Source organism: Malus sylvestris, chromosome 10 (assembly GCF_916048215.2).
Source record: "Malus sylvestris chromosome 10, drMalSylv7.2, whole genome shotgun sequence".
NCBI classification, from domain to species: Eukaryota; Viridiplantae; Streptophyta; class Magnoliopsida; order Rosales; family Rosaceae; genus Malus; species Malus sylvestris.
The window spans coordinates 28,131,681-28,154,770 of NC_062269.1; the positions used below are offsets into that span (position 1 = coordinate 28,131,681).

Below are 23,090 nucleotides of genomic sequence, written 5' to 3' on the forward strand. Positions count from 1 at the left end.
ACATATTATACTAATTAATCAACCCATATGTAAATTTATGATGAGCAAATAACATATATTTTGTAGGTATATTATTTTGTATGTATCATCATATATATTGGGCACATTTTATTATTATATGTACAAAATAATAAGTAAAATAGTATTGAATAAAATAATAATATTTTTTTATGTAGGTACATTATTTTGCATACATTTGGTTTGCTTTATTATGTAGGTAAATTATTTTGCATGTTTTTTACATATAGTGGGGAAATTATTTTGCTTTTTTTAAGCAATCTAACATTTTAAAATTTGAATAGTAGGTGCACTGAATCAAATAACATTTTTTGTATGTAAATTATTTTGCATGAATTTTTACGTATACCAAGCATTTTTATTTTTATTTTTATTTTGTTATATATATGTGTGTGAAATAATTTGCCTACATTTATATGTAAAATATAATTTGTTGACTTAACTAAGCATGTATTATTACATATATTAAGCATGTTTTGTTGTTATTATATATTAGGCAATCAATTTATTATTTATTATTTTTGTAAAATCATTAATTCTCCCTTACAATCTATATGGAACTAATTGTGTACATCAAACATTCAAATAGGGGTATTTTGGGCATCAAAATTTTTTAAATGTGTAAAGTCATATATAATTAATGAATTTGCTGATGTGGAATCTAGTTAATGGGTTTTATTTGAGTAAAAAACTTATGACGGGTTTTATGTGGAGAAAATTAAATTTCAGAGGCTAAGGTCATATTTTCAGTAATTATTATTGTAAACATTTCATTGTTTTTTGGCAACATTGTGATCATATATTTATTAGGTCATGGTTAGATAATTAACTGAAGGGCTTCCAATTCTTATGAATTTTTGTTGGGACGCTTTTAATCATATCACAACCTTAAAGATGATTGCAAATTATGAGAAATAATATGTAGTAAATTTAACGAGTAGTTAGCACCATATTAAATTACTAACTAATTAGCACTTTAACTTTCTTTTATATATACATAAACATTAACCTTGCTACTCAATAACCAAATAGTGTTTGGTCAATTCATCTTTAATTTGAAGGCATGCAGAAGCTATTCATTTACACTTTATGCCTCCCAAACAGTTCCTGCACATGTAATTCTAGGTATGGGGCTACCCCATTATTATCACCTTTAATTGTATAAATAAATACATTATGTGTGCCACTGACATGTAGCTACTTTGTAATTTTCTGCACTGAATGGCTTATTGTTTCCTTTTGATTCAGTTTCCTGCCAACCTTATATATAGATAATTTGATGCCTTTAACTTTTGGATCATCACAGTCAAACAATTATAGTCAAATCTGCTCAGGTTTTTATAAGCAGAAAGATTGGTCAAATATGGAAGGAAGGAGAAGAAGAAAGTATGATATGGGTGGCCGTTTTACTTGTATGGGTTGCATTGCTCGTCTCCATGCAAATAATTAACTTCAATATCTCATAATAAGATTATATGTTTTGTCTTTTGATGGGTAATCTTATCTATTTTATTCAAAAAGATGAAAGGTTATCCATCTTTCCCTTTGAATAATGTTTAATTCTAGTGGTGAAATAATTCTTCAAGTAAACAACGAATTAAAATACGAAAATGAAAAAGTAGCTGTGTTATTTGTAATTTACAGAGGCAGCTTTTGATGGAGGGAAATGTATAATCGCACGTAGCCTCAAATTTGAAAGGCGCTAAAGATTTTTGTCATTTAATATTCATATGTAATAATGTTATATATATTAAAATAATACTTGTATTAGCATTTTAAATCTCATTGTGTATTCGTTATAAGTGTAAATATCTTTCCTTCTAAATATAAAAATTTAGAGTGCACAATAAGATATTTAGTGTGCCAATGAAACTTCCTAAAAAGATTTTTTTTTTCTTCAGTTTTATTATATAATAAGGCTATATATTCAAGTGCAACTTTAAAGTTTGAGTTTTTGAATTTTTTTTCTTGTTTGGTTGTTTAAGATTGATCTTCTTGTGATTATTTAATGAAGGTTATGCTTATACTCTTTTTTACATTATTTAATGGTACTTGCAAACTTATAATTATTGAGTCCTAAAGTTTGTTTGATTTAAGTCATTGCTTTATAGCATAAATACACTGTCCTACTCTTTTTAAAAACTATTTGAAAGATGGGCATTTTTATAAATTTTACCACAGGCCTCCAAAATGAAAGATGGCCCTGGTAATCTACAGTCATATGAAGCAAAAAATTTAGATATTAAAGTTGGGAGAGTGAATCTTGCTCCTCTCTTTACGTTGTAACGACTTAATTCTCAAAATTTACTCATGCGCATATTTGTTAAAATCAAGTAGTTTGTAAACGCATAATAAAATTATCAACATTGATCAATGATCACATATCGTCAGCGTGTCGGTAGAACTGGAAATATATTTCTTCGAGTTTTCTTCTTCTTGATTAGATCACTTGCGCATCAAGATTCGTAATCAACGTCAAATAGGTACAGTAAACTATAGTTCCAATTAGTCTGATTAGCCTAGTGTAAGGTTGTTTTCACCAGACAACCACGCATTAAAGGTTAGAAAAAAGTGGCCAAAAGCAGTGTGGTCCACAGAATTACACACAAATAATAACCAAACGATTTTCTTTATAATTGTCTAATCATGGCTAAGAAAAGGTGTTTGCTCCGTTGTATGATTAAGAGATATTCATTTGTAAATGTAAGTGAGAGTTTTTAACTTCAAATTTTCAGCAAAAACATAAGGTGTTATTATGATCTAATGATGTTTATTTTTAACTGCAAGTAGGAGTTCTTAGCTTTGATTTCAATGAATGACGAATTTAAAACTAATTTATTATGTCTAACTCATTTTGTGAGTTAACACGAATCTTTTATTAACTTTGTATAAATATAGTGTTGTACAAAATAAATTCTTACCGTTTTGTTTTGATAGTGATGCTTCCTCAACCCTTTAATCATAACTTTTTCTCCTCTTTTGTTATGTTCTTCCATTTCTCTGCCCGTCATGTCCGCCAGGGCTTCTCAATGAATGTGGCCAGATTATGTATACTTTTAAGAGGAGAGAAAGTCTTGGTCGGGCAGTGCGCTGCACAAAAATTTCTTTTCTTAGACCTCAATCCAATAAGGAAAATGCTATATCAGTGGCTCGTTCGTATGTCGATGGTGTCTCAGTGTGACTCACACACATAAAAAAATGAGATACTGTCACGCATCTGTTTGCAATTGAGCGTTGTATAACTCAAAGCCAACAATTGCATGGCTTTGAATGATTGAGTTGTTAAACTTATGCATAATTTTGGTGCAAGTATCTAATTTGCCCAATAATGTTTGCTCTTCATAATTTGGTAAGTTAAAAGGTAAAGTCTAAAAGTGGGAAACCATGCTTTATATAAAGGAGTGGACACAATGAATTGATTAGCGTCTAAGAAGAAGTTTCTTAGCATAAAGAAGGATTAGGATGTAAGATGGTAGGGTCTAACACGACACAAGGATGAAGGATTATCTTCTGTTGAAATAAACTTTTGCTTTTGTGATCTTCTGCAAAGTAAAATCATTATATGCCAGTCATTTTCTCAAATTCTTGTTTCCCACCTTTTTCTTCATTAAGCACGCCCTAAGCCCCTCGGGTTAGTAGGGGAGTCCCACCCTTACGAGTGGGGTAGCAAACAAACAAACACACAGTGCAAAAAATTTCGAAATCCAGTATTAGAACTTAGACATAATATTTTATGACATATATGGAATACGGTGAGACAAACTCGAAAGAGTACTTCTTCAGTATGACAGTCATTCCGCCACTCGATACTAGAAAGATAGATTGAATGAGAGACGCCAAAACTTATGCCAAAATTTAAATTCATTGTAATTCTCAGATTGTTAACCAATGGGGTACAAGGAATGCCTCAAATGGCCCAACTATAAATGAATTTTTGAATCTGAGAGATTTGATTTACATTCTTCAATTTCTTCTAACCAACTCTTCCCTATCAAAAAGGGCAAATTGCAATGAACAATGGAAGGGAATACCGGTGTATCACTTCCATCGTAGAGACTGTCTAATTCCGGTATAGACGAGTCCTAATGACCTTCCAATCAAGCATTTTAGAAAAAACAAGTAACCCTTGCTGACGTTATCAACAACTGCTCTAATCAACGGCATGCTGATGTCAAATTACTCGAGGAATAGGCTGAAGTAATACCTCCTGCGACAGACAAAAACTCATCCATATTCATTTATTTCAGGATTAGAGCAGGTAAATGCAAAAGATGAGAAAAAAAATGTGAGGCAAGGGGAAAGAGCATACCACCCTGTAAGGGCCCTTAATTCTTTTGTTCGCTTTACATGCATAGAGAATTGACATATCACAACATGATGTAATAATGTTGATGATGCAGTGTCAGTTCTTTTCCGGGTAAGCCACTTCCACCAACTATAATTCCCGGTCTAGCTATCGTCTGATTCCTTAATGAGTTGGCTCTGAAACGTCCATAAATCAAATCGATCCTCATACATTGATGCAACTGCCTCAAGATTTTGATACAACCATTGGTACAAAGCTACCTGAAATAAATGACGTCTTGGTGAACAATTGGGACTATTTTTCCAATGAAAAAACAAACATCAAACGAAACTATCATACAATACGTAAAACCACCTAGCTCTCTCTACATACATACTAGGTCCACACCACAGGCATCAAAGGAAGTTTCGTATCCCTAACCAATAGTTTCTTCATTTGTGACCAGATGACATTTAGAGTAAAGTTCCAGAAAAATAGATGTAAGAATAAAAATATAGATACTTTGGATGCGGTCCTGAGTCACCAATATTTTTTAACTGAAACCTTATTGATTTTTATATTTGGATCAAAGTCCTTTGACTTTGCACACATCAGCATATTAGCATTGATATATTTTATGTCAGTTATTTTTTCTTTTAACTTAAAATTGTATTTAACAAATCTCACCATTTATGCAATTTAAAATCCCATAATTATTGGATTATAAATGGTAAAAATCTCAAGGATTATGAGACTAATAACAATGTACACAACAAACAATTGTGCACAAAGTTTTGCAAATTTTACTGAGTAGTGTCAAGCGAAATAATGTACCCAAAGTAAATTAATATTGCATGTACCCATGAACTTGACAACAACAAAAATGTACTCCTGCATGAACACAACAATGTACATACCCAAATAACATTGTACCCAAATAAAAAGGGATAAGAGAAAAAACTCATGGGTACATTTAAAACACAAGTAAAAGAATGTACCCACTAAATTTGGCTCAACAAACTATTAAAAAAATACAAAGAATGTACTGAAGGAAAATAATATACACGCATAAATATTGCCCTAATCAATGCTAAAACCTCTGTGTGTGTGTTTGCACCTTGAAAGAGAATGTACCCAAAGAAAAGAATGTACAAAAATTGTACAATTCACCAAGAAACACTCAGCATCATTTGTAAACTACCACCCAACTTAACACAATGTGAACCACAAGTGCACCGTTGAGACGTACGCATTAGGGAACACTGTGCTCTGGGCTTGGAGGATCTCTATGCGGAAATTGCAGGCGTAGGCAAAGATTTGAGGGATGAGGCCATAGACTAAAATCGGTTGTACCTACAATGGAGGTTGATTAACACACTGCACTAGTACAAAAAACACTTTGCGCAACGTAGGTCCTTTGTCGCACTTCTTTGCACGACGTAGGTCCCTATGTCGCGCAAAGTGTTTTTGCGCGATGCATGTTACTTCTTCGTCGCGCAAACTCTTGGTTTTTTTTTTGGCAAAAATAATTTTTGTTTAATTTTTAATAAATATTGTAATAAATTCTAAACAATAATTAATAAAAAAAGTATTTAATTATAAAATATATGAAAATGTACATACAAGATGTTTGAACAAAAAAAGAAAAAAAACTACAACAAGTAGTCTTCTAAGTTTAATATATTAGGCTACTGGGTATCGGCTTGTCAAAGTGGCTGGGAGGTCAAAGGTGGAGCAAGATCAGGTGTTGGCATCCGGATTTGGAGGTCGGACATCTGTAAGGCCCGTACAATAATACTTATTTGCTTACCCTGGGCTCTCATCTGCTCGCCCTGGGCCGTAAGCTGACCTTTTAGGGTTGTCACTTTCTCCTTCAGGGCATTGACGTCTCCTGTGGTCAATCTGGAAGAGGAGGCACCCGTTTCACAATCCAGCAAATTTTCACAATCATAAAAATAATAGTTTTCAAATGAAAAAAAATATACAACGTAGTGACAATTAGAAAAAACTACTTGGCTGGGAGGCCCCACCCTCAAGCTTGGATGCCAAGGAAGTGTGATCAGAAGGCTTCGGCTTGTAGCGGCACTGATGAGGCTGCCGTGCATTGAGCGGCTGAACCGACATTGATGGCGTCGATGATAAAGGCACCTGGGACGCCGTAGGAGTAGCCTCAGTAAGTGGTGTAGGCTCTCCATTCAATGGAACACTCATGCTTGAAGCAGTAGATGCTGATAATGCGGGAGGCGCATTGGTTACACTCCGACAACGAGTAATCAACTGCAACATCTATACACTTTTTGAACCATAAAAATATAACATTAGACACTAATCCTTTCTTGCATTTGAAACTAATCAATTAGCAGCGAAAGTAATATTATATCCTTTCTTGCATTTGTTCACATATATATAAAACAGTAGTGCAACGGTAGAAACAATACTAATTCAAGATGGCAACTATACTTTAAACCAATGGGATCAAATGTTCCGTTTATGTGTATCTTGATTATTTTGGTCGCAATCGTGATGCCTTATCTATGTGCAACTGAGCTCTATTTTATGTTTTTATTTTCCATATTATTCGGCACATACATCCTACTCTCCTGCATGAGCATGCCATCAGTTTCTCGAATTATGAAGCCTTTTTTCTTCCCCCGATTCCTTGCTTGAATTATTTCCTGGGTCTCTTTATCATTCATGGGCTTCAAGTACATGATCAATTAAAATTGGCCTGACTTGAAAACTAGCAAGTAAGGCTTCATCTCGATCTTCCACTCCTAACTTCACTCTAGTAGACCTCAAATCTGCAAGAAGAGGAACGTGACAAGCGTACAAAGCATTAAGTCTAACTGGAGTCTTCCTACTAAGTGCATCAGCCACTACATTCGCACGACCAGGGTGATACTCATTTATGCAATCATAATCACTAAGCAACTCAATCCACCTTCGTTGCCAAAGATTAAGATCACTATAAGTAAACAGATACTGAAGACTCTTATGATCTGTGAAGATCTTACATTTCTCACCATAAAGATAATGTCTCCAAATCTTCAAAGCAAAGATGATAGCTATTAACTCCATATCATGAGTAAGGTAATTCATCTTATGAGGCTTCAATTGTCGTGAAGCATAAGCAATCACCCTACCATGTTGCATTAACACACAACCTATACCATTTAAGGAAGCATCATTGTAGACCTCAAAATTTCTGCTATCATCTGGGAGTGTTAAAACAGGTGCATGAGTGAGATAATATTTCAACTGCTGAAAACTTTGCTCACAATTATCATCCCTCTCAAACTTAACTTCTTTTCTAATCAACCTCGTTAATGGCAAAGCAATGACTGAAAAATCCTTAACAAACCGTCTATAATAGCCTGCTAGGCCAAGAAAACTCCGTACCTCAGTGACGGTTTGTGGTTGTTGCCAATTCTCCACCGTTGCTACCTTTTGATAATCCACTTGAATACCTTGAGTAGATATAACATGTCCCAAAAATGTCACTTGATTCAACCAAAATTGGCATTTGCTAAACTTAGCAAACAACTGATGTTCCCTTAATTTCTTCAATACCAAAGTAAGATGTCGAACATGTTCTGCTTTAGACTTAGAGTATACCAAAATGTCATCAATAAAAAAATGACAAACTTGTCTATATATGGTTGGAATACTCGATTCATCAAATCCATGAAAGCTGCTGGTGCATTTGTTAATCCGAACGGCATCATAAGAAACTCATAATGACCATAACGAGTCCTGAAAGCAGTCTTAGGGACATTCTCATTGTTGATCTTCAACTGGTAATAACCAGACTTCAAATCAATCTTAAAAAACACACAGGCACCTTGAAGCTAATCAAACAAATCATCTATATACGGCGATGGATACCTGTTTTTAATTGTTACCTGATTCAATTGCCTATAATCACTACATAGCCTCAAAGTCCCGTCTTTCTTCCTTACAAACAAAACTGGAGCTCCCCAGGGTAAAGTACTAGGCTGAATAAAACCTTTATCAATTAATTCCTGCACATGGACTTTCAATTCCCTCAATATAGCAGGAGCCATTATATATGGAGTCAAAGATATAGGATCCTTAATAGAAATTAACGGTGTTACCTGACGTTGTTAGAATATTTCGTCAGACTTGATGGAATATTCCCCTTCGTTTTCCTTGGATCGCCAGAGACCGTCGCCGTCGCTTCTGCGATCGCCGGTTTCTGAAAAAATATTGAAACCTTCATATCTTCTTCATTTCTCAACCAAAATTCATGAAATTTGTATCGAAATGAAACTTACAACGAGTTGAACAAAACCTTACCAATTGTAAGCCCTAAAATCCACGGAATCTCACAGAAGAAACCTCGATAATCCGGCCAAAACTTGAAACTCACGAACTGGGACTTCCCAACGTCTAAAACACTCCAACTTTCCTCCCCGAGCTTCGTGAAGACGTCCTAAAGCTCCCTAGAACCTTAAAATTCATTGAAACTTCCACGATCACGATTGCATGAACAATGCTCAAATATGGGATTTCTGGGTTCTCGGGTTTTCAAAGGATTCACGTTCTAAAAAGGGTATGGATGTGTTCCTAAGCTCACAAGGAACACGAAGATGGCTTCCAAAACCTCAATCTGTGATTAGTGAGCTAGGTTCGATGGTTGACCGTACGGTCGTACGGAAAATGGAAGAAAACCGAGAGAGAGAGGGAGTCAATGAGATTGGTTGGTGTGTGTGTGTGGTCCAGGTTTGGCCAACCAAACTAAAAACAACTAAAACTTAAGTTCCAAATCTTTAGGAAAGGAAATAATTGGTCAAAATATTAAGCTCAAACCACACCACTACACAACGTAGTTGACGTCCAAGGGTAATTTAGACATTTCACACCATCAGAGAAAATCTTTCGGGACAGGCTGTGACACAGCTCCGTCGCTCAAAGCTGTTTTGCGTGACGAATGCACACCTTCGTCGCACAAAGTTGTTTTGCATGACGTCAGTCTGCGTCGTGCAAAGTTTCGTTGCGCAAAATGTCTTTGGGAGACGTATTGTTGTCATCGTTGCGCAAACATACTTTACGCGACGTAATTTGCTTTGTCGGCAAAGTTGCCGTCGCGCAAATTTGTTTTTGCACTAGTGCTGCTAACCGTGAAGGTAATATAACTAATAAAAGTTTTCAAATTTCAAATCCCTAAAATTTAGGCCAACCAGGTCAACTTTCCTAAAACAATCCAACAAAAGGATATGTGAAAATGAATAATACAATTTTGAAAAGAAAAATCAATTAAAAAAAATGACATGTGGACAATGTCAAAGGACTTTGATAAAAAACTTAAAACCAATAAGGTTTCAATCGATACTATATAACAATTAGTGATCAGAACCTAATTTCTCCCTAGTGTTTTATTTATTTATTTGACATTTGGTTGGAGATTGTTTTTCCTTCCAACTTAGACTAAATGTGACGTATAGCCCTCGAATGACGATGCTATTAGTTTTTATAAGACGAACTTAATTAAGTTGAAGATACAACTCATATGCATAGATTTTGTTCCATTGTTTATTTGATAAGACACACTAAATTGAATATTCCGTTTCTCTTAACATTTAAAGTTACTTCATAAATAACAAGTCATTGAACTCGAGACACCTTAGTGTGAAACTCGCTAAATAATCAATTAGTGTAACACAATTGACTATCTTAATACATATGCTTTTTTTTTTGTCAAAATCTTAAAGCATATGCTTAAAGTTAATCACTTGAAAACAACTAACGAGATGACAAAGCATCATTGGTTGGCATCCTAAATTTTCAAGCACACCAATCACCCTAGACCTAATTCTATAGAAAACTCATGATCAAGCAACTATTCGATACCACTACAAAAGAGCACAACATTTTTTTAATAAGGCGCATATGCTATGCAACATCGTCAAATGCCATTCAAAGTTAAAGATTTATTCTCTAACAATCCATCAATTGCTCAACATTTCTCAAGTACACTTTGCTAACTCCCTTCAGATTGAATCTACTTTATAAAGATATATTTTTTTAATTATATTATTGAAAAAAGACTATTATTCATCTCAACTTGTAAGTGAGAGGTCTTCATTTCATCTCTCGTGCATGACGAATTCGATACCAAATTATCATAGTTGGTATATTGTGTGTGTCTTTAGCCCGAATTTTCCACTGTTTAGTGTAAATAATATCGTTGTATTGAATAAAAATTGCAAAAGAGACAAAAAATATTACATTTTCAAAATAAAAACACACCCCGCAAAAGATAATTGAGACATTCACAACTAGGCCCTCGTTTGGTATAACGATTGGGTTTTGAAAACCCCCTACATTTAAGGCATACTGAAGATGGAGGAAAATGATTTCTTATTTTTGAAAGGATTAGAAGAAAATTAAACCTGAAGAAAACTTCTCTCTTCTAATCCTACTAATTTGGAAAGGATTAGAATTGATAAATTTCTTCTTAAGGAATCATTCTCATACCTATTAAGTCCGTCACAAATTTTCATTTATTCTTTTAGCATATGTTAACAGTAGTGTCTTATCCATTCCAATTTGTTAAAAATCTCCTAGTTAAAATGAGGCCTAAGCTATCAATAGTTAATGTCAAGGATTGACAACGACGGGGTGGTGGCGCAGTTGGCTAGCGCGTAGGTCTCATAGCTTCTGAGTGATCCTGAGGTCGAGAGTTCGAGCCTCTCTCACCCCATATGTGTTTTTTCGCTTTCAGTTATTTAGTTTGGGCCTAGGCCCGGTCAAACTCTGGGCTCCCATACTCAATTAGAAAATCATTCGGGTCGGCCCAAAGTCTCCAACAGCTCCACAGCGACCCAAATCCCAAAGTAGATAAACCCTAAGCCGCATCAGAGCTCCATCTTCATTCACTTTCCCCAAAACCCTAAACCGATTCAGGGGCCTCCTCTCTCTCTCTCTCTCTCTCTCTCTCTCTCTCTCTACAGCTTCTGTTATTCATTTCAAGGACACCCAACGATGGTGAAGAAGAGCAGAAGTAAGCCTCTTAATGTTACTGAAAGTCTTTCATTTTTGTTAATTATTGTTCTTTTTTTTTAATTAATTGGAATTTGAATTTAATGGGTTGCAAAGATTAAGAATAAGAGAGATAATTTCACCGAAAGTTTATTATTTTTGTCAATTTGTTTTGATAATTTTGTATTTTGTTTCTGGAATTAATTGTAATTGGATTAATGGGTTGCAGAGAGCAAGAGCAAGAGAGTGACGTTGAAGAAGAAGTACAAGGTCATAAGGAAGGTGAAGGAGCACCACAAGAAGAAGGCCAAGGAGGCCAAGAAGCTCGGCTTCAAGAACAAGAAGGTCGAGAAGGACCCTGGTATCCCAAATGACTGGCCCTTCAAGGAGCAGGAGCTCAAGGCCCTCGAAGTCCGTCGGGCTAAATATATCGAAGAAGAAGAGCAAAAGAAGGCTGCTCGCAAGGAGAGGGTACGGTTTTAGTATATTAGTCAAGTATTGCTGCATTGGTTTCTGTTTTTGTGATTGATTTTTGTTTGAATTGTTTTGAGTAACAGTTTACGAATTAGAGTTTATTGAGTTTTCGAGCAGTTGGATACGAAATACAGCCCTTTCTATTTACTTATGCATTTGACATTCACCTTGGCAATTGAAATTGGGTTTTAAAGTTCTTAGCATATGATGCATTAATAGCTGAGAATGAATGGGTATTTTTCTTCTTCGATAGAGTACCCATTTTGTGTACATATGAAGTTTCGATCTTCGAGTTCTAATGTAGAAGTTGTCAATAATATTTGTTCGGCCTATTTGAATTTGATCGTTTAGATACAGTCACTTCGCTGCTTTTAGAACACACTTTCAGCTTTATCTTATTGGTAAGAAAACTCTTTATTCTTATTCAGGCTAAAAAGAGGAAGATGGGGATTGTAGAGGACGAAGATGCCCCCAGTTCAGAGGAATTGGCAGAAGAAAGGAGTATTGATGATTCTACTGGCTTTGGGAATAATCGGGGTATGTTGTTACTTGGTGTTTTAAGGATGGTTCAGCTTGTATATATCACTACCTTTTCTATTTCTTTAATTGTTCTTGAAATGCTTTTTGCTCTGTACAGATAGCTCAGATAGGGCTTTCTACAAGGAATTGGTTAAAGTTATTGAAGCCTCAGATGTCATTTTGGAAGTTCTCGATGCTCGAGATCCCCTGGGTACCCGATGTATTGATATGGAAAAGATGGTGATGAAATCGGGTCCTAATAAGCATCTCGTCTTACTTCTGAACAAAATTGGTAATACATTGCATGCTTTCTAGTATCTTAAGACATTGATTTGCACTTTCATTTATTTTCTTGTTTCTAAGCTTTAGCCTTTATTAACTGTGATGGTTCTTTTATGTCAGATCTTGTCCCGCGAGAAGCTGCTGAGAAGTGGCTGACTTATCTTAGGGAAGAGTTACCAGCTGTCGCCTTCAAGTGCAACACCCAAGAGCAAAGGTCAAACTTAGGGTGGAAATCATCTTCAAAGAAATCAAAACCAAGCAGCCTTCTCCAGACGAGTGACTGTCTGGGAGCTGAAACTCTTCTTAAATTGTTGAAGAACTATTCCAGAAGTCATGAGGTACGAATATCATCTGTTCAGGAAGCAATGCCACACGCACGCAGAGGCATATTATATATATCCCTCTGAAATTAGGGTTTTCATTGCTGGCATAAGAGTAGGTTTGAATAATTTCATCACATTATTTCTGGTGTAAATGTGAGCTTTTGTCCTTCACAGATCAAGAAATCAATTACTGTGGGTGTTATTGGCCTTCCTAATGTTGGAAAGAGTAGTCTGATTAACAGTTTGAAGAGAAGCCGTGTTGTCAATGTTGGTTCTACTCCAGGATTAACAAGATCGCTGCAAGAAGTTCAATTGGATAATAATGTCAAATTGTTGGACTGCCCTGGTGTTGTAATGCTTAGATCTAAAGAGAATGATGCCTCTATAGCACTTCGAAACTGCAAAAGAATTGAGAAGTTAGAGGATCCAATTGCTCCAGGTATTTACCCATTGTCTAATTATTCGGTTAACCGTTTTAATCTACTTGAGTGCCCTAAGAATGCATTGATCTACCATGAAATTCTTATAGTGCTGTTGTATATGAAACTTACATGTATTGCAATCCTTCGGGAATTTCGTTGCAAACAAGACTTACTCACTTTACCCTTCGTTGAACAGTAAAGGAAATTTTGAAGCTTTGCCCAGAGAGACTTTTGGTGACTCTATACAAGCTCCCAAGTTTCGATTCAGTTGATGACTTTCTGCATAAGGTGGCTACAGTTAGGGGTAAGCTCAAAAAGGGTGGTGTTGTAGATATCGGCTCTGCTGCAAGAATTGTTTTGCACGACTGGAATGAGGGTACGCATTGACCTTCTTGCATTAGACGAGAACTGTGTTGGAAAAAAAAAATCTGTAAATATGCTGAAAGATTTGATAATTGATGTTAAACGTTCAATGTGTTTCAGGTAAAATTCCGTACTACACTATGCCCCCGGTTAGGAATCAAGATGAACCTTCAGAGGCAAACATTGTTTCGCAGTTGGGCAAGGCATTTAACATTGATGAAGTATACAATGCTGAATCTTCATACATAGGAAGCCTCAAGTCCGTTAGTGATTTCCATCCTGTTGAAGTTCCTCCAAGTTGCCCGCTCAATTTTGATAAAGATATTGAAGAGGTTTGTGATCTGTGCTAAATACCATATCACTCCTGAATCCTTTTCTGTTATTCAGCTTTGAAGTAGTTAAACCATGGTAAATTGAATTGTCTCTGCATATTTTTGGGTACATTCAGTAGTCTTTCTAGGAAGCTGACCGATTCACATTTGATTTTAAATTTCGTGGAGGATTATCAAATTCTCAATGTAATTTGTTTTTGCATTTTGTCACGCACCAGGTTGATGCGGCACAAGGACCATCAAGTCACGTTGATGAAAGTCCTCAAGATATGGTTGATGGAGACGATGACCAGTCCATGGCATGTGAAGAAGAAGATGCCGGTAAACCCAAGGATAAGAAAGCTAGTAGAACTATCAGGCAAAATGAGAAATTGTATACAGCTGAAGGTATTCTCAATCCTAAGCTAAAGAAAGCAGAGAAGAAGAAAAAGAAAAAGGCCAAGTCAGCCACAGCCTCAGTTGATGCTATGGACGCTGACGGTGACTACGACTTTAAAGTGGATTACAAGAAGGGATCTGCTATGGATGTTAGTGATGGTCAAGTTATTGGAAAGGTTCCCATGTCTGGTACTGGATTCGGTGAACCGGAGGAATAGCGATTGAATAGAACTGTATTATCAGAGGCGCTTCAAGGTGCATACCCAAGCTTGGTCTTGAGTTAGCCTGCTTTTTTGTTCTCTTTAAATTATATATGAATACTGCTGGTTTTCAGATTATTGTGTACGGACGGGAGTTATATCTGCATACAAGAGAAAAGCTTTGATTCAATTGTTAGTCCTGCTCTCGCTACACACACATGATTGATAAATAATTTGATATGGCAACCGCAAAATGCTGTATGCTATAAAGATTGCGGCTCAAACGGTTGCCCTCACTGAACCGACCTGAATCTGAAATGCGATTCAGATCAATTCTTACTGAAATTGGATTACAAGACATATAATGTAGCTAGCATGTTTATTTGCAATCCAAAATTAAGCTACCATAACTTATGAGTGATCTACACCAGTTTAAAAACCAACTGTATTGGCTGGAAGGTGTAAGATATGCTAATACATGAAGATGAATCCCAGTCATCAATTGGCACCCCTAAAACCGTGTCATCATCGGCAGGATCTTGTTTATCCTTAGCTGTCGAGGGAGCTGGTTCAGTCCAGGATTGATTCACAGGAGTGACGATAGTCGTGGTGGTTGTTGAAGATACTGCTGTAACGTCTTTGTTGATTGTGACTGGTGTTATGTCTTCTGTAGTGGATGTCACCACTTTTGTGCCTCTGCAGTCTCGCGTGCTGCTCTCTCTTTGGCCTTTTTCGCTCTTTCCAGTACGTCTTCCTGTGTATAATCAATAAATCAAGCGTATGCTTTTCAAAAACTGACGGGCAAAAGTAACAGTCAATATATAGCGACCAACATACAGAAATACACAGGGGTGTAGAGAGGGAGAAAAATCGTGTGCAGAAATCACTTCCTGTAATCAACTCCCCACATTATTCCACACGAAATCTAGAACAACCAGTAACAGAATTATGTAGCGATTGATCCCACGCTATTCGCTATAAAACTGGGCATATCGAATTATGTAGTGCATATCAAGTAGGAAGGATCTAAAACAGATTTCAATCCATCAATTCTGGAAATATTTTTCGCTACGGAAGTGTTGACAACAAATTTGTAAAGCAGAAATTTCACAAGGAGAAAGAATTCATGAGTAAACTGAACCCCGGCAACTGGAACTTCTTACCTGAAACTCGTCAACTTGCTTCTGCTGCTCAGCTTGCAGCCTACCAATCGTGCTCAAAAACTCGCCTACACCGGACTCAATGCGCTCGTTTATAGCTTCAGCTAGAGCTTTCCCCAAGAAAAAGGCATCCAGAACACTCCTGCTATCACCCTCACCTGCAACATTCAGTCATCAAATCTTTGCAAATTCCAATTGAAAATTTACGTTTCACCAATAAAACTCGACAATTCTGGAAAAGGGTAATGACATACTCTCAATCCATTACCAAAAATTACTGTTCATCAATAAAATATTAACACAAAGAAAACCCAGTCATCTCACAGAACTAACAAAGAACCACAAAGCTTTGTTCTTTCTTAATTTAGAGAAAACCCCAATTCATATAAATCAACAGTTTCCACCACAACATTCATTTCAACAGCAAACACAGAAATTACATTAAAAAAAATTAAAAATTTGAAGAAACAGAGGTAAGAACAATACCAAATCCGGGTCCACCGGGTTCTGCGCTGCCACTGCAGTGAAATATGCTTCTTTGAGACCATTTTCTTCCATAAAATCCGACTCTTTTGAACTTCAAATCTGTGTGAACCTTTCCAGAGCTTGAAGACGATGCAGAGAAAAAGCTGCTGCTTCTGGGTTTAGAAAACGGGGAAGAAAGTGCTTGTGTGGGAGCAGAAGCAGAAACTAAGACCCCACAAATCATGTTTTACTTCAGTCTCAGATTCTGTCACTTTCTCGTTGTTTCTCCCCTTTTGTTGTCAGCTCAACAGAACAAAAATCTTCTGAGTTGGCTCGTTGCAGTACGGTCGGGTTCGAGTTTAGGGTTTGTAGTTGGTTTTAAAGACATGGGCCAAAACTTGTACACAAATATGTCGACATATAAAACAAGTGCAGTCTCTGCTAATTTAATACACGTCCCACCACACACCTTGCTATCAAAACTTATGTTTCTTGAGTTTCATGATGATTGATTTGATTTGACAATACTATCGTGCTACCAAAACTTATGTTTCTTGAACTCCATGGTGATTTGATTTGACAACACTAGGAGCTCAAGCACACCTGTTTGTGGGATTTTGTGCGCTAGGTATTTGTTATTGTCAATCGCGTTTTCACGTGATTTAATTGTAAAAATAAGGAGATTAACAATTAACAAGTGCATGAGTTGGGATTGAAAGCTAAGTTTTGTCAATCCGGTTGTAACGTATCATCATTCGTCATTTGAACTGTTGTCTTACATCTGACGAAAAAAATTCTCTTAAGGCTCGTTTGGGTGAGCACACAAGTGTTTTTGTTTGTAACACTTTTTAGTAATGCTTTTACAAGTAAGCAGTTTGTTGTTTTACAGGCAACCAAAGTTATTTTGGATAGTATAGAAGTGCTCTTGATATTAAATAGTGTTTGGCTGTCAAATGAAATGCACTTTCAGTAGCAATAGATTAACGACTTTTTTCTCAAGAATTTTTGCATAAGTATTTTTCGTATATAATCAGCATACAACTTGGTTAAATTGTTGATGAAAATTCAATTAAAAATTATAATAAAATGATAAATACTTAATTGAAGATACATGTACTTGACAATTTGTTTCTTAAAAACAAAAGGACACGTTATAGTTGCGTGATAATCAAATGTGAAATAAATATTAACTAGACATAAGAAGATTAGCAATTCTTTCTCGTTCGACATCTATCTCTTGCCTATGAGATAGTTATTACACACACAGGTAATAACTAGACATAAGAATTGCTAGTCTTCTTATTCATCAACAATTTGCTTAGCAATTCTTTCTAGTTTTTTTTTTCATCAACAATTTCTTCATCTCTATGGTCTTCCTCATGTCCGGGCAAAAAATGTGCATTCTAAACTGGTAATATCCTGTTTTTTTATGTTCAATTATTGTATGTTATTATACAATAACTGGTTTCTAAGGAACCTTATGTGTTGCTTTGACTGATGCAGGAGAAGATGGTCGCTCGCAACCATGCTCTTTGCAAGTCAGCGAAAGAGGCATATACATGTTATCTGTTAGCCAATAATTCACACCCTATGAAGGACATCTTTAGTGTTCGCCGGCTCAATCTACAGGTACCCATCTTACTATTGATACTGTAAGGAAGCTGTTTCTTTTTTCAGTTCTGTTGTCGTGGTGGGTGTCAAAGTGGTTTCTATGTATGTTTCAACTCGTCTAGCTTGAAGTTTCTATAGATTACTGTGCATATAGGATGGTAAGAGATGAAGTAGGACATAGAACCTATGTAGAAGAAGAAAGAAAACTAGATTCACTCCTGGGGCTTCCGACTACTACATAAAATGCCTGTGTGTGTAATAACTACGAAAGATGATTGTTTTGACATGTGTTTCACCCAATTAATTCTGTTATGTTAAAGGTTTTTATTCCATTTACCATTCAATTCTCGGGCGGAGCCACATGAAGGCCAGAATAGGCCGGGGCCTATTTTGGAATTTCACTCATTCATATGTGTTGTTTGCTAGTTTATACGATAAAGAGTATATGGTCCATTAGTGGAGTAGAGTTTAAAGTTTCTAGCAAGTCATGGGCTCGATACTCATTTATGCAAACAATTTTATGATTTTCTTACCATCTAAGCCTTATAACTGGCTTTCTGGTTTAGGTAAGTTAGTCCAAATATAGTCTATTTAGGTTAGCCTTCTTGACCATTTGTAATGTTTCTGTACTTTCAATTAATAAACATTATTTTCTATTAGGTTTTTTTTTATTAGCACCTCACATATTGTTGAATATATCCCACATAAATATGTATTATTGAATCACTCATGTATCTTAACATGAAATGACTATTTAGCCCCAACAAATTTAAAAGAAATTGAATACACAAATTATTTACTAATATGAACCCTAACTCTAAATTGGTTGTCTAAACCTGAACCCTAAAATCCTAAAACCCCTAATTGACAAAATCCCCCAAATTAATAGAAACCTAAACCCTAAAAATAGAAAAATGTTACGAATTCGTAACCAAACGTACTTCATTATGGATTTTGTAAGAACTACAACATTTTTTTGTTATCAAAATCTATAACTACTCCAAAACAAATTTTCAATTTCTCAAAAAAAAAAAAAAAAAGAATAAATCCATTATAATATAAATTTTTTTGTCTCTAAGTGGTAAGCTTTGGTAGTTGACACTACTTTCTTTTAAGTTTTGTACAATAAAAAGAATTGAACCCATTATAATTTTGAAAAGAAAAAAAAATTAATTCACCCATGTTCTATCATTCTTTTTTGGGTCAAAATTTTGTGAGATTGACTCTAGATGAGTAACAGAGACGGATACAAATTTTGGATTTGTGCTCTACCAGTAAAATAAACCAACAATCGAATATCATGTAGTCGTACTTCATTAACAATGAAAGAATGTTGAATGTATGTAAAGAATGTGGGTTGTATGTAGAAAGTTTGGGGTGTGAGGGTAGTGTAGGAAAATATGTGGGGTGTACTAAGATAAATTTTGATTAAAAAAGTAGATATAGGATGTATTAAAAAATATGTGAGATGTTAATAAAACAAACATTTTATATTTCGTTGATTTGTTCGTCGCTTACCCTGATTATCAACTTCACCATAATTACCATCACAAGCACAAACACTAGTACTCATTACCACAACTAACACATCTGCATTTAAATGGACCTCTAATTAATAATTATATGCATCATGTGGTATATTCGTATGGATTTTGAATCATTCATTGTTTAAGGCATTGGGCCTTTGCAAAAAGTTCTTTGCTTTTCAGACCCAGTGTGAATCCCTATTTACCCCAACAACTGGACCCACATCTCAAATTTTACTTCTTTTCAAGACAAAACTAGCATTGTGTTTTACTATATAAGCCTTCCGAAGCCCACAATCTTATGATTTTTTTTTAAAATTAATTCTTTTTTTCTTTGTCAGTTCATATAATACAAAATCTATACAATGAATGTAGAGGAAGATCTAATTATGTTGAAAGAAGAATCTTATAGTAATAATAGTTTTGAACTATCCATGATTTTAAATTTTTGTTCGAATCTAATGTGTTGAACCTTTTTTAATTAAAGCTCGTAAACAAACTATGTTGTTTTGATATAATGATCTCAAATACTAAATTTTTTATACAAATTTTAATGCTCTATCAGTGTTATTTAATCAAAAGTTTCCATGACAATACAAAACAATAACAAGAAATCTTTGATCGTTCTCCAATTAATTATATTTGTAACTATTTTTTTTTCTTTCTAATTTCTCTCATTAGCTTATAGCCCCTCTTGTAATGAATTTCTGCATTCGTCACTAATTTTGTTGGAATTGAATGTACGTTTAGGCGGTGGCAGCTTCATCTTGCTTTCCTAGACCCCCAAGGTGGACTTGACCTAATTTGAGTGGACGATGGACATAGACAGCAATGCATCAAATTTGTTCAGGAAGAAGGAAGAGGCGCACAAACATAGTAGGAACTGATCGGAATTTTTTTTCCCGGTAACAGAACTGATCTGATTTTTCTTTAATGGTTGGTCCAGCTAAAATATGGGGTGTGATATTCACACACCCAGAGAGGGCGTTAAAATATGGGCAGTTGCACAGGGCCCCAAAATTTTTGCCATCTAATGTTATATATTTAGAAAATTGCTTTTGTTAGTACTTTAAAATCTTATTATGCATTCCTAATAAGAGTAAATTTTGTTCCCTTCTAAATATAAAAAGATAATGCTAGAGAGACTAAATTTGTGAACTAAATGATGAGTCACCAATAGGCAGTGTTCTAAAAAATGCCCTAGGCAGCCGCCTAGGCGCTGGGCACCTAGCAACCGAGGCGTTTTTGGCAAATCGGGTTGGGCCTAGGCGGGCTAGGTGGTCCTAGGCGGCCCTAGGCGGTCTTATGAGGTTTTTTATTTATTTATTTTTTATTAATTGCGTGCTTTTTTCTTTTTTGGTTTCATGGTGGTATACTTATGGAAATGGTGTATCTAATTTGCAAATGATGGATTTACTACAAGTTCATCCAATACTTATGGAAATAGTGTACCTAATTTGCATTTTATCATTATTTTATTATCCATACAAGTATAGTTTTTTTTTTAGATGTCAATATGCACTTATTTACAAGATATACAAGAAATTTACCTAAATCCGCCTAGGCCGCCTAGCCGCCTAGGCGCTAGGCGCTAGCCTGCCGCCCGACTAGCGCCTAGCGTTTTTTAGAACCTTGCCAATAGGAAATGATCACGTTTATCAATGTTTAAGTAATAATTCAATCATCAACTTACATGTCATTTAATTTACAAAATTTTGTCTACAAATTTAGTATCCCTAGCATTACTCAATATAAAAATTTCTAGTACACTGACATATTCTGATTGTCAATAATAACACCCTAAAAACAATAGTTTTCCAATTTTATTATATAATAAGGTCATATATTCAAGTGAACTTTAAAGTTAGAGTTTTAAAGTTTTGTTTTTCTTCGTGTTTGGTTGTTTAAGATTGAATTGCTTTTGATTATTTAGTGAAGGTTATGTTTGTAGCATTTTTACTTATAATTAATGACATTTGTAAACTTGCAATTAGTGTTGATTTAAGCGATTGTTTTATAACATCAATACATTGTTTTACTTTTTTTAATACTATCTTAAAGATGGGCTTTTTTATAAATTTCGCACAATACCTCCAAAATCTCAGAGACGGCCCTGCACACACCTCATTTTACTTTTCACACACCCTTTTAATTTTCGACGGTCGGATCAGATGAATTAAAGAAAGTCAACGGATAGAAATTAACAAGGGGTATGTGGATAGCACATTCCTAAAATATGTCCCTAAAATACATGTTGTTTGTGCTATACATGCTATTGTGATAAGGATTCGCTATGGTCAATCAAGCATTTGAGCTTTTTTTATAGTAGACACGCGTGTCTGATTGTAGCACTCCCTCATTATTATAAGGTGTAAGGAGGTATGCATGTCTCCAAGTTAGAACAAGAACAAGAACCTGAAAATGTTGATGGTGTTAGCATTGAAATCACCCAGTAAACTTTGTTTAATTCTTGTATTTACAACTCATTTTTTGGCTCATCGTCTTATGCGGACTGAGATTTTCGCTGGCATTGGAACGATGTTTAAGAAATACGTGTATGTTTATTGATATTATACCTTAATGCATAAATTCGTTGTCTGTAATTAATAATACAAACATCAAAATATTGACCGAGCTTGTGTTTAAACATAGAACGTTATGAGTTAACAATAAAAGTTCAAACTAACAGGGTATTACCATGAAAATTCAAGGCGTTGCCTTACTGAGACAATGGATATTTTGTTTAAAAGTACTTATTAAATGACTGAAAATGTTTTTAGATAAAATATTTTTGGATCCCAAAAGTACTTGAAGTGTTTTCTGCAAGAAGCGCACCAGTTATTGTGCTTCTTCTATGAAGTATCTTAACTGTTTTTTCAAAATTTACTTACATTTTTATTAAAAATTGATTCTAAAAACATTTTAACTGAAAACGTTTTCAACCATTTTGAAAACACTTCCAAATATCAAGCCTATCCAACAAAAAAGTGATCCACAAAATTTGAAATGAAAAAACAAAAATGGTAGTAAACTACGTACGGAATTTCCAATCCAATGACAATGATATAAATTAATTTTAATTTTATTTCCGTATTTGTAATTGATAGCTGGATTGCTCACGCAACAATAGATGTCAGATTAAATTAGGAATTGTCAATATACCATTAACAAATTAGTAAAAAAAAAAATCTCATTGTTACCGGAAATGAAAAATATAAATATTTTGTAAAGTACGTAGGAATGGACAAACTTTATGAACTCATGTTTATCTGGGTTCCCTAAATTCTTGAGATCCTGTTCTGTAACCATTCTGGCACCACTACATTTATCTAATATTATTAATATTATGTGCATGAAACAAACAGATACATCGAGCCACCCATCTAGTAATTCTGAATTAAAATTTATCATATTTTTCTTATTTCGTGAATGAAAAAACAAGAGTCGGCCTGTTATTTGGCTCGTGTTCACTGAAGTTTTAAACTTTATAATTATCTCATTTTTAAAAAAAAAAAAACTCATAGAGCATGTGTTTGTAGTTTTACTTCGATCATTTAGAGTTTGACAACTAAAAATAAGGTTTTTATTACAAATGATTTTTGAAATTGACCTAACTTTATCACTTAGGTTCCTTAATTTGCAAATCAATTAATTTCGTACCTAAATCAATTAATCTCATCAAATAATTCGGGTCTGTGTTTTTAGCATTTGGATCAAATTTTAAGGATAT

General features: G+C 34.9%; 1 protein-coding gene, 1 long non-coding RNA gene, 1 other non-coding gene and 1 pseudogene across 3 annotated transcripts; 2 read left to right on the plus strand and 2 right to left on the minus strand.

Moving 5' to 3' along the window:
• Positions 1 to 3,867: 3,867 nt before the first annotated feature.
• On the minus strand, positions 3,868 to 4,609 carry LOC126584810 (uncharacterized). Its single transcript, XR_007610124.1, has 2 exons — positions 4,328 to 4,609; positions 3,868 to 4,225 (listed from the first exon to the last, which is right to left on the minus strand). It is a non-coding gene; the product is annotated as an uncharacterized LOC126584810 (long non-coding RNA).
• Positions 4,610 to 10,942: 6,333 nt separating this feature from the next.
• Positions 10,943 to 11,027, plus strand: TRNAM-CAU (transfer RNA methionine (anticodon CAU)). Its single transcript is given in 2 exon segments — positions 10,943 to 10,980; positions 10,992 to 11,027. It is a non-coding gene; the product is annotated as a tRNA-Met (tRNA).
• A 141-nt stretch (positions 11,028 to 11,168) lies between these two features.
• LOC126586703 (guanine nucleotide-binding protein-like NSN1) lies at positions 11,169 to 14,788 on the plus strand. The gene is made up of 9 exons (XM_050251636.1): positions 11,169 to 11,327; positions 11,535 to 11,776; positions 12,208 to 12,316; positions 12,417 to 12,590; positions 12,701 to 12,918; positions 13,078 to 13,342; positions 13,522 to 13,701; positions 13,809 to 14,020; positions 14,239 to 14,788. Exons 1-9 carry the CDS (start codon positions 11,309 to 11,311, stop codon positions 14,614 to 14,616), a joined length of 1,797 nt encoding a protein of 598 aa, XP_050107593.1. The 5' UTR covers positions 11,169 to 11,308; the 3' UTR covers positions 14,617 to 14,788.
• Positions 14,789 to 14,960: 172 nt separating this feature from the next.
• On the minus strand, positions 14,961 to 16,781 carry LOC126586704 (uncharacterized protein At4g13200, chloroplastic-like; annotated as a pseudogene).
• Between the last annotated feature and the right edge of the window lie 6,309 nt (positions 16,782 to 23,090).